This window comes from Pseudophryne corroboree, chromosome 1, assembly GCF_028390025.1.
Source record: "Pseudophryne corroboree isolate aPseCor3 chromosome 1, aPseCor3.hap2, whole genome shotgun sequence".
Lineage (NCBI taxonomy): Eukaryota > Metazoa > Chordata > Amphibia > Anura > Myobatrachidae > Pseudophryne > Pseudophryne corroboree.
The window spans coordinates 702,308,421-702,320,583 of NC_086444.1; the positions used below are offsets into that span (position 1 = coordinate 702,308,421).

General features: G+C 48.5%; 1 protein-coding gene across 4 annotated transcripts in view; it reads right to left on the reverse strand.

The window, feature by feature from the left end:
- ZFR2 (zinc finger RNA binding protein 2) overlaps window positions 1–12,163 on the reverse strand; it is a 463,201-nt gene that overhangs the window by 32,176 nt on the left and 418,862 nt on the right. For all 4 annotated transcript variants that reach the window (XM_063914849.1, XM_063914848.1, XM_063914847.1 and 1 more), the window contains one exon: window positions 709–820. In XM_063914849.1, coding sequence (XP_063770919.1) covers window positions 709–820 — 112 coding nt within the window. The remainder of the gene's footprint in view (window positions 1–708; window positions 821–12,163) is intronic.

The window sequence follows — 12,163 nt, forward strand, 5'->3', positions numbered from 1 at the left end:
CAATAGCTGGCATTATCTGGGATTTTTTCTTCTTCTGCCTGGAGGAAGACCAAATAAAATACCCGATAAAGTGCTGTTTTTTGGGGGGCCATGAAAACACATTGATCCATGAACTTATCTCCGATCCTGTGTGTTTTAGCACCGAAAATGGGCAATTTTTTGTACAGTAAATACAATTGGGAAAAAACTACCAGAAAAAATAAATTGCAGTAAAGTCATGGTTTTACAGTGCAAAACATTATGCGGTACAACTCAATTCTCCCCTACGGCAAAGTAACAGTGGTCAGTGCGGTTATATACACCTTTACCCTCAACAACCTATGATCCTATGGTATGCCTCTGCATGCTTTCACACACACTAACATCTTTGGTACTTAGTGGAGTCACACAGCATGACAACCTGAGCTTACAATAAACATCAGAATGTACCAGCTTGCTACTGCTACAGTAATCACAGAATTCTACTATATGAGAGCTTGAGGAAAAATGTATAGCTAGAAAATAGCATCCATTTCACATCTAAACCATTTCTGTAAATTCAAATCATCTCTACTTCCTACAAATTTAAAACGAAGAAAACAGGTATAAATCTGTGCAGATTAAACGTTTGGTTGGTGAAAAACATTTGTCCATTTGTAGATCTGCAAACCATGTAGATAATATCAAACACATACAAAATTAAACAAATAATCTGCATGAAAAACAAACCCAAAAGGAGGACCCCAGAAGCAACACACTCTAACACCCTTCGTACGGCATCTCCGGGAGAGAGTGGTAAGGAGGCAGAACTCAGGACCTTTTCTACTAGTACTTCCAGAGCCTACAGTAAAACAAAGAAAATAGTCACACTTATTGAGCATAGAAATGCGTTCAGTTTAATAAATTTAAAAATAAAACTTCACATTTGTAATCTAAATGAGTGCAGGAAAAAAACAAATGAGGCTTGTAGAATTATACATGCTGGCCATACTGCACATAAATGACTTAGAAGTGTAGCCTCATTTGTGGTACTCTACAAACACAGACAATGTGGCATAAATAGATGGATGAACAATATTTGTATTATAATCATTTGCTGGAATGGTCAGAATTGGGAATTTCCAAATAGGTAATTTCATGCGACTCACAATAAATTTCATGTTTCTTTTTAGAAGTTTAAATAAAGCTGAAATTCAACATTTTACAAATATCACAATATATGGGGGAGGTAGTCATAATTAATGCTTAGAAGCAGAAAAAATAAGAATTTACTTACCGATAATTCTATTTCTCATAGTCCGTAGTGGATGCTGGGACTTCCGTAAGGACCATGGGGAATAGCGGCTCCGCAGGAGACTGGGCACAAAAAGTAAAAGCTTTAGACTAGCTGGTGTGCACTGGCTCCTCCCCCTATGACCCTCCTCCAAGCCTCAGTTAGGATACTGTGCCCGGACGAGCGTACATAATAAGGAAGGATTTTGAATCCCGGGTAAGACTCATACCAGCCACACCAATCACACTGTACAACCTGTGATCTGAACCCAGTTAACAGTACGATAAACGTAGGAGCCTCTGAAAAGATGGCTCACAACAATAAACAACCCGATTTTTTGTAACAATAACTATATACAAGTATTGCAGACAATCCGCACTTGGGATGGGCGCCCAGCATCCACTACGGACTATGAGAAATAGAATTATCGGTAAGTAAATTCTTATTTTCTCTGACGTCCTAGTGGATGCTGGGACTTCCGTAAGGACCATGGGGATTATACCAAAGCTCCCAAACGGGCGGGAGTGCGCGGATGACTCTGCAGCACCGAATGAGAGAACTCCAGGTCCTCCTCAGCCAGGGTATCGAATTTGTAAAATTTTGCAAACGTGTTTGCCCCTGACCAAGTAGCTGCTCGGCAAAGTTGTAAAGCCGAGACCCCTCGGGCAGCCGCCCAAGATGAGCCCACTTTTCTTGTGGAATGGGCTTTAACAGATTTTGGCTGTGGCAGTCCTGCCACAGAATGTGCAAGCTGAATTGTACAACAAATCTAACGAGCAATCGTCTGCTTAGAAGCAGGAGCACCCAGCTTGTTGGGTGCATATAGGATAAACAGCGAGTCAGATTTTCTGACTCCAGCTGTCCTGGAAACATATTTTCAGGGCCCTGACTACGTCCAACAACTTGGAGTCCTCCAAGTCCCTAGTAGCCGCAGGCACCACAATAGGTTGGTTCATGTGAAACGCTGAAACCACCTTAGGGAGAAATTGAGGATGAGTCCTCAATTCTGCCCTGTCTGAATGAAAAATTAGGTAAGGGCTTTTATATGACAAAGCCGCCATTTCTGAGACACGCCTGGCTGACGCCAGAGCTAACAGCATGACCACCTTCCATGTGAGATATTTTAATTCCACAGTGGTGAGTGGTTCAAACCAATGTGATTTTAGGAACCCTAAAACTACATTGAGATCCCAAGGTGCCACTGGTGGCACAAAAGGAGGTTGTATATGCAGTACCCCCTTGACAAACGTCTGAACTTCAGGCAATGAAGCCAGTTCTTTCTGGAAGAAGATCGACAGGGCTGAAATTTGAACCTTAATGGATCCTAATTTTAGGCCCATAGACAGTCCTGCTTGCAGGAAATGCAGGAAACGACCAGTTGAAATTCCTCTGTGGGGGCCTTCTTAGCCTCACACCAGGAAACATATTTTCGCCAAATGCGGTGATAATGTTTCGCAGTTACATCCTTCCTGGCTTTGATCAGGGTAGGGATGACTTCATCTGGAATGCCTTTTTCCATCAGGATCCGGCGTTCAACCGCCATGCCGTCAAACGCAGCCGCGGTAAGTCTTGGAACAGACAAGGTCCCTGCTGGAGCAGGTCCTTTCTTAGAGGTAGAGGCCACGGGTCCTCCGTGAGCATCTCTTGCAGTTCCGGGTACCAAGTTCTTCTTGGCCAATCCGGAGCCACGAGTATAGTCTTCACTCCTCTCCTTCTTATGATTCTCAGTACTTTTGGAATGAGAGGCAGAGGAGGGAACACATACACCGACTGGTACACCCACGGTGTTACCAGAGCGTCCACCGCTATTGCCTGAGGGTCCCTTGACCTGGCGCAATATCTTTCCAGTTTTTTGTTGAGACGGGACGCCATCATGTCCACCTTTGGTTTTTCCCAACGGTTTACAATCACTTGAAAGACTTCTGGGTGAAGTCCCCACTCCCCCGGGTGGAGGTCGTGTCTGCTGAGGAAGTCTGCTTCCCAGTTGTCCACTCCCGGAATGAACACTACTAACAGTGCCACCACATGATTTTCCACCCAGCGAAGAATCCTTGCAGCTTCTGCCATTGCCCTCCTGCTTCTTGTGCCGCCCTGTCTGTTGACGTGGGCGACTGCCGTGATGTTGTCCGATTGAATCAATACCGACTGACCCTGAAGCAGAGGCCTTGCTTGACTTAGGGCATTGTAAATGGCCCTTAGTTCCAGGATATTTATGTGAAGAGACGTTTCCATGCTTGACCACAAGCCCTGGAAATTTCTTCCCTGTGTGACTGCTCCCCAGCCTCTCAGGCTGGCATCGGTGGTCACCAGCATCCAATCCTGAATGCCGAATCTGCGGCCCTCTAGAAGATGAGCACTCTGTAACCACCACAGGAGAGACACCCTTGTCCTTGGAGATAGGGTTATCCGCTGATGCATCTGAAGATGCGATCCGGACCATTTGTCCAGCAGATCCCACTAAAAAGTTCTTGCATGGAATCTTCCGAATGGAATCGCTTCGTAAGAAGCCACCATTTTTCCCAGGACTCTCGTGCATTGATGCACTGACACTTGGCCTGGTTTTAGGAGTTTCCTGACTAGCTCGGATAACTCCCTGGCCTTCTCCTCCGGGAGAAACACCTTTTTCTGGACTGTGTCCAGAATCATCCCCAGGAACAGTAGACGTGTTGTTGGAATCAGCTGTGATTTTGGGATATTTAGGATCCACCCGTGCTGACGTAGCACTACCTGAGATAGTGCTACTCCGACCTCTAACTGTTCCCTGGACCTTGCCCTCATCAGGAGATCGTCCAAGTAAGGGATAATTAAGACGCCTTTTCTTCGAAGAAGAATCATCATTTCGGCCATTACCTTGGTAAAGACCCGTGGTGCCGTGGACAATCCAAACGGCAGCGTCTGAAACTGATAATGACAGTTTTGTACCACAAACCTGAGGTACCCTTGGTGAGAAGGGTAGATTGGGACATGGAGATAAGCATCTTTGATGTCCAGAGACACCATATAGTCCCCTTCTTCCAGGTTCGCTATCACTGCTCTGAGTGACTCCATCTTGAATTTGAACCTTTCTATGTAAGTGTTCAAGGATTTTAGATTTAAAATTGGTCTCACCGAGCCGTCCGGCTCCGGTACCACAAACAGCGTGGAATAATACCACTTTTCCTGTTGTAGGAGGGGTACCTTGATTATCACCTGCTGGGAATACAGCTTGTGAATAGCTTCCACTACCGCCTCCCTGTCGGAGGGAGACGTTGGTAGAGCAGACTTCAGGAACCGGCGAGGGGGAGACGTCTCGAATTCCAATTTGTACCCCTGTGATACTACCTGCAGGATCCAGGGGTCCACTTGCGAGTGAGCCCACTGCGCGCTGAAATTCTTGAGACGGCCCCCCACCGTGCCTGAGTCCGCTTGTAAGGCCCCAGCGTCATGCTGAAGACTTGGCAGAAGCGGGGAAGGGCTTCTGTTCCTGGGAAGAGGCTGCCTGGTGCAGTCTTTTTCCCCTTCCTCTGCCCCGGGGCAGAAATGAGTGGCCTTTTGCCAGCTTGCCCTTATGGGAACGAAAGGACTGAGTTTGAAAAGACAGTGTCTTTTTCTGCTGAGAGGTGACCTGGGGTAAAAAGGTGGATTTTCCAGCCGTTGCTGTGGCCACCAGGTCCGATAGACCGACCCCAAATAACTCCTCCCCTTTATACGGCAATACTTCCATATGTCGTTTGGAATCCGCATCACCTGACCACTGTCGCGTCCATAACGCTCTTCTGGCAGAAATGGACATCGCACTCACTCTAGATGCCAGGGTGCAAATATCCCTCTGTGCATCTCGCATATATAGTAATGCATCCTTTAAATGCTCTATAGTTAATATACTGTCCCTATCCAGGGTATCAATATTTTCAGTCAGGGAATCCGACCAAGCCACTCCAGCACTGCACATCCAGGCTGAGGCGATTGCTGGTCGCAGTATAACACCAGTATGTGTGTATATACCTTTTAGGATATTTTCCAGCCTTCTATCAGCTGGTTCCTTAAGGGCGGCCGTATCGGGAGACGGTAACGCCACTTGTTTTGATAAGCGTGTGAGCGCCTTATCTACCCTAGGGGGTGTTTCCCAACGTGCCCTAACCTCTGGCGGGAAAGGGTATAGTGCCAATAATTTATTAGAAATCAGCAGTTTTTTATCGGGGGAAAACCACGCTTTATCACACACCTCATTTAATTCATCTGATTCAGGAAAAACTACTGGTAGTTTTTTCACACCCCACATAATACCCTTTTTTGTGGTACTTTTAGTGTCAGAAATATTCAATGCCTCCTTCATTGCCGTGATCATGTAACGTGTGGCCCTACTGGACATTACGTTTGTCTCCTCACCGTCGACACTGGATTCAGTATCCGTGTCTGGGTCTGTGTCGACCATCTGAGGTAACGGGCGTTTTAGCGCCCCCGACGGTGTCTGAGACGCCTGAACAGGCACTAATTGATTTGCCGGCTGTCTCATGTCGTCAACAGTTTTTTGCAAAGTGCTGACACTGTCACGTAATTCTTTAAACACGACTATCCAGTCAGGTGTCGACTCCCTAGGGGGTGACATCACTAACACAGGCAATTGCTCTGCTTCCACATCATTTTCCTCCTCATACATGTCGACACAATCGTACCGACACCCAGCACACACACAGGGAATGCTCTGAAAGAGGACAGGACCCCACGAGCCCTTTGGGGAGACAGAGGGAGAGTTTGCCAGCACACACCAGAGCGCTATATATATATATATATATATATATATATATATATATATATTATATATATATATAGGGATAACCTTATGTAAGTGTTACTCCCTTTATAGCTGCTGTTTTATATTAGCTGCCAATAGTGCCCCCCCTCTCTTGTTTTACCCTGATTCTGTAGCAGGACTGCAGGGGAGAGTCTGGGAGCCTTCCTTCCAGCGGAACTGTGAGGGAAAATGGCGCTTGTGTGCTGAGGAGATAGGCTCCGCCCCCTTCACGGCGGCCTTTTCTCCCGCTTTTTTTTTTAGGAAAACTGGCAGGGGTGAAATGCATCCATATAGCCCAGGAGCTATATGTGATGTATTTCTTTAGCCATATAAGGTTTAAACATGTTTTATCGCGTCTCAGGGTGCTCCCCCCCAGCGCCCTGCACCCTCAGTGACCGGAGTGTGAAGTGTGCTGAGAGCAATGGCGCACAGCTGCAGTGCTGTGCGCTACCTTATCTGAAGACAGGAACGTCTTCTGCCGCCGATTTCTCCGGACCTCTTCGCTCTTCTGGCTCTGTAAGGGGGCCGGTGGCGCGGCTCCGGGACCCATCCAGGCTGAACCTGTGATCGTCCCTCTGGAGCTAATGTCCAGTAGCCAAGAAGCCCAATCCACTCTGCACGCAGGTGAGTTCGCTTCTTCTCCCCTTAGTCCCACGATGCAGTGAGCCTGTTGCCAGCAGGACTCACTGAAAATAAAAAACCTATTTAAACTTTTACTTCTAAGCAGCTCAGGAGAGCCACCTAGCATGCACCCTTCTCGTTCGGGCACAAAAATCTAACTGAGGCTTGGAGGAGGGTCATAGGGGGAGGAGCCAGTGCACACCAGCTAGTCTAAAGCTTTTACTTTTTGTGCCCAGTCTCCTGCGGAGCCGCTATTCCCCATGGTCCTTACGGAAGTCCCAGCATCCACTAGGACGTCAGAGAAAAAGTACACTCTTAGTAGCTAAATTCTATTGTTTATATGCGTGAATAATGTTACAACAGAATTGACATCGGAACTGAGGGGAATTACCGTATATACTCGAGTATAAGCCGACTTTTCCCGCACTTTTTTGTGTGCTGAAAAAGCCCCCCTCGGCTTATACTCAAGTCAGTGGGAAGGAGGGACACAGAGGGCACAGCGCGCGCCTCTCCTGTGCGTCTCCGGCGGGTCTATTAAATGAAGCACCCGTTCGTGAGCTCTGATTGGCTCACGAACCGGCACTTCATTTAACACACACGCCGCTGCCGCAGGAGGGACACAGGAGAGGCGCGCACTGTGCCCTCCGTGTCCCTCCTTCACAAAACAGTGTGGGAGCGGCGGAGGGTAAGTTATAACTGGCACTGGAGGAGCATATTTGGCACTTGGAGGGGGGGGGGCATATGTGGCACTGAGGGGGCATATGTGGCACTGAGGGGGCATATGTGGCACTGAGGGGGCATATGTGGCAGTATGGGGGCATATCTGGCAGTATGGGGGCATATCTGGCAGTATGGGGGCATATCTGGCAGTATGGGGGCATATCTGGCAGTATGGGGGCATATCTGGCAGTATGGGGGCATATCTGGCACTGCGGGGGCATATCTGGCACTATGAGGGTTGTGTACGGCTAGAGCTGCATTTCCCACCATAGGCTTATACTCAAGTCAATAAGTTTTCCCAGGTTTTTGTGGTAAAATTAGGTACCTCGGCTTATATTTGGGTCGACTTATACTCGAGTATATACGGTATATAGAAAAAAAACAAGATTTTACTCACCGGTAAATCTATTTCTCGTAGTCCGTAGTGGATGCTGGGAACTCCGTAAGGACCATGGGGAATAGCGGCTCCGCAGGAGACTGGGCACAACTAAAGAAAGCTTTAGGACTACCTGGTGTGCACTGGCTCCTCCCACTATGACCCTCCTCCAGACCTCAGTTAGGATACTGTGCCCGGAAGAGCTGACACAATAAGGAAGGATTTTGAATCCCGGGTAAGACTCATACCAGCCACACCAATCACACCGTATAACTCGTGATATTATACCCAGTTAACAGTATGAAATATAACTGAGCCTCACTACAGATGGCTCATAACAATAACCCTTTAGTTAGGCAATAACTATATACAAGTATTGCAGACAATCCGCACTTGGGATGGGCGCCCAGCATCCACTACGGACTACGAGAAATAGATTTACCGGTGAGTAAAATCTTATTTTCTCTGACGTCCTAGTGGATGCTGGGAACTCCGTAAGGACCATGGGGATTATACCAAAGCTCCCAAACGGGCGGGAGAGTGAGGATGACTCTGCAGCACCGAATGAGCAAACTCAAGGTCCTCCTCAGCCAGGGTATCAAACTTGTAGACTCTTGCAAAAGTGTTTGAACCCGACCAAGTAGCAGCTCGACAAAGTTTTAAAGCCGAGACCCCTCGGGCAGCCGCCCAAGAAGAGCCCACTTTCCTTGTGGAATGGGCTTTTACAGATTTAGGGTGCGGCAGTCCAGCCGCAGAATGTGCAAGTTGAATCGTGCTACAGATCCAACGAGCAATAGTCTGCTTAGAAGCAGGAGCACCCAGCTTGTTGGGTGCATACAGGATAAATAGCGAGTCAGTTTTCCTGACTTCATCCGTCCTGGAAACACATTTTCAGGGCCCTGACTACGTCCAGTAACTTGGAGTCCTCCAAGTCCTAAGTAGCCGCAGGCACCACAATAGGTTGGTTCACATGAAAAGCTGATACCACCTTAGGAAGGAATTGGGAATGAGTCCTCAATTCCGCCCTATCCATATGAAAAATCAGATAAGGGCCTTTGCATGACAAAGCCGCCAATTCTGATACACGCCTGGTCAAGGCCAACAGCATGACCACTTTCCACGTGAGGTATTTTAGCTCTACGGATTTAAGTGGCTCAAACCAATGCGACTTCAGGGAGTCCAACACCACGTTGAGATCCCACGGTGCCACTGGAGGCACAAACGGGGGCTGAATATGCAGCACTCCCTTAACAAAAGTCTGAACTTCAGGCAGTGAAGCCAGTTCTTTTTGGAAGAAAATGTACAGAGCCGAAATCTGGACCTTAATGGAACCCAATTTTAGGCCCATAGTCACTCCTGACTGTAGGAAGTGCAGAAATCGACCCAGTTGAAATTCCTCCGTTGGGGCCTTCCTGGCCTCACACCAAGCAACATATTTTCGCCATATGTGGTGATAATGTTTTTGGTCACATCTTTCCTAGCCTTAATCAGCGTAGGAATGTCTTCCTCCGGAATGCCTTTTTCCCTTAGGATCCGGTGTTCAACCGCCATGCCGTCAAACGCAGCCGCGGCAAGTCTTGGAACAGACAGGGCCCCTGCTGCAGCAGGTCCTGTCTGAGCGGCAGAGGCCATGGGTCCTCTGAGATCATTTTATGAAGTTCTGGGTACCGAGCTCTTTTTGGCCAAACCGGAACCACGAGTATAGTTCTTACTCCTCTCCTTCTTATTATTCTCAGTACCTTGGGTATGAGAGGCAGAGGAAGGAACACATACATCGACTGGTACACCCACGGTGTTACCAGAGCGTCCACAGCTATCGCCTGAGGGTCCCTTGACCTGGCGCAATATCTTTTTAGCTTTTTGTTGAGGCGGGACGCCATCATGTCCACCTGTGGCCTTTCCCAAAGGTGTACAATCATTTGGAAGACTTCTGGATGAAGTCCCCACTCTCCCGGGTGGAGGTCGTGCCTGCTGAGAAAGTCTGCTTCCCAGGAAAATCCTTGTGGCTTCTGCCATCGCCATCCTGCTTCTTGTGCCGCCCTGTTGGTTTACATGGGCGACCGCCGTGATGTTGTCTGATTGGATCAGCACCGGCTGGTGTTGAAGCAGGGGTCTTGCCAGACTTAGGGCATTGTAAATGGCCCTTAGCGCTAGAATATTTATGTGAAGCGAAATCTCCTGATTTGACCACAGTCCTTGGAAATTTCTTCCCTGTGTGACTGCGCCCCAGCCCCGAAGGCTGGCATCCGTGGTCACCAGGACCCAGTCCTGTATTCCGAATCTGCGGCCCTCTAGTAGATGAGCCCTCTGCAGCCACCACAGCAGCGGCACCCTGGTCCTTGCCGACAGGGTTATCCGCTGTTGCATCTGGAGATGGGACCCGGACCATTTGTCCAACAGGTCCCACTGGAAAGTCCTTGCGTGGAACCTTCCGAATGGAATTGCTTCGTACGAAGCTACCATTTTTCCCAGGACTCGTGTGCATTGATGTACAGACACCTGTCCCGGTTTTAGGAGGTCTCTGACTAGAGATGACAACTCCTCGGCTTTTTCCACTGGAAGAAACACTTTTTTCTGGTCCAGAATCATTCCCAGGAACAGAAGACGTGTCGACGGGACCAGCTGTGACTTTGGAATATTGAGAATCCAGCCGTGCTGTTGTAGCACTTCCCGAGAAAGTGCTACCCCCACTACCAACTGTTCCTTGGACCTCGACTTTATCAGGAGATCGTCCAAGTACGGGATAATTAAAACTCCCTTCTTGCGAAGGAGTATCATCATTTCGGCCATTACCTTGGTAAAGACCCTCGGTGCCGTGGATAACCCAAACGGCAGCGTCTGGAACTGATAGTGACAGTCCTGTACCACAAATCTGAGGTACTCCTGGTGAGGAGGGTAAATGGGGACATGCAGGTACGCATCCTTGATGTCCAGGGAGACCATGTAATCCCCCTCGTCCAGGCTCGCAATAACCGCCCTGAGCGATTCCATCTTGAACTTGAACCTTTTGATATAAGTGTTCAAGGATTTTAAATTTAAGATGGGTCTCACCGAACCGTCCGGTTTCGGTACCACAAACATTGTGGAATAGTAACCCTTCCCTTGCTGAAGGAGGGGTACCTTGACAATCACTTGCTGTGAATACAGTTTTTGGATAGCCACCAACACTGCCTCCCTGGCAGAGTGGGTTGCTGGTAAGGCAGATTTTAAAAAACGGCGGGGGAGGGGGGGGGGATGGGGGACGTCTCGAATTCCAGCCTGTACCCCTGAGATACTACTTGAAGGGCCCAGGGATCACCTGTGAGAGAGCCCACTGTGTGCTGAAATTTCTGAGACGGGCCCCCACCGTACCCGGATCCGCCTGTGAAGCCCCAGCGTCATGCTGTGGACTTACCGGACGCGGGGGAGGACTTTTGCTCTTGGGAACTGGCTGTATGCTGCAGCTTTTTCCCTCTACCTTTGCCTCTCGGCAGAAAGGATGCGCCTCGAGCCCTCTTGTGTTTATGGGGCCGAAAGGACTGTACTTGATAATACGGTGCCTTCTTTTGCTGTGGGGTAGCCTGTGGCAAAAATGTCGATTTCCCAGCCGTAGCTCTGGAAACGAGGTCTGAAAGACCATCCCCAAACAGTTCCGCAGCAGCAGCACTGCACATCCATGCTGATGCAATCGCTGGTCGCAATATAATGCCCATGTGTGTATATATAGCTTTGAGGGTAGCCTCCTGCTTTCTATCAGCAGGATCCTATAGGGCGGCCGTATCCGGAGACGGTAGTGCCACCTGTTTTGATAAACGTGTAAGCGATTTATCTACCCTAGGGGACGTTTCCCAACGTGACCTATCCTCTGGCGGGAAAGGGTACGCTGCCAATAACAGTTTAGAAATTATCAATTTCTTATCGGGGGAAGTCCAGGCTTCCTCACACACCTCTTTTAATTCCTCAGATGCAGGAAAAACTACTGGTAGTTTTTTCTCACCGAACATAATACCCTTTTTTGTGGTACCTGGGGTACTATCAGAAATGTGTAATACATTTTTCATTGCCTCAATCATGTAACGGGTGGACCTATTGGAGGGTACACTAGTCTCATCGTCGTCGACACTGGAGTCGGTATCCGTGTCAACATCTGTGTCTGCCATCTGAGGTAGCGGGCGTTTTAAAGCCCCTGATGACATTTGAGACGCTGGAACAGTCACAAGCTGAGTAGCCGGCTGTCCTATGTCGTCAAACCTTTTATGTAAGGAGCTGACACTGTCACGTAATTCCTTCCATAAGTCCATCCACACAGGTGTCGACCCCTCAGGGGGTGACAACACATTTACAGGCATTTGCTCTGCCTCCACATCATTTTCCTCATCATACATGTCGACACAGCGGTACCGACACACAGCACACACACAGGGAATGCTCTGACAGAGGA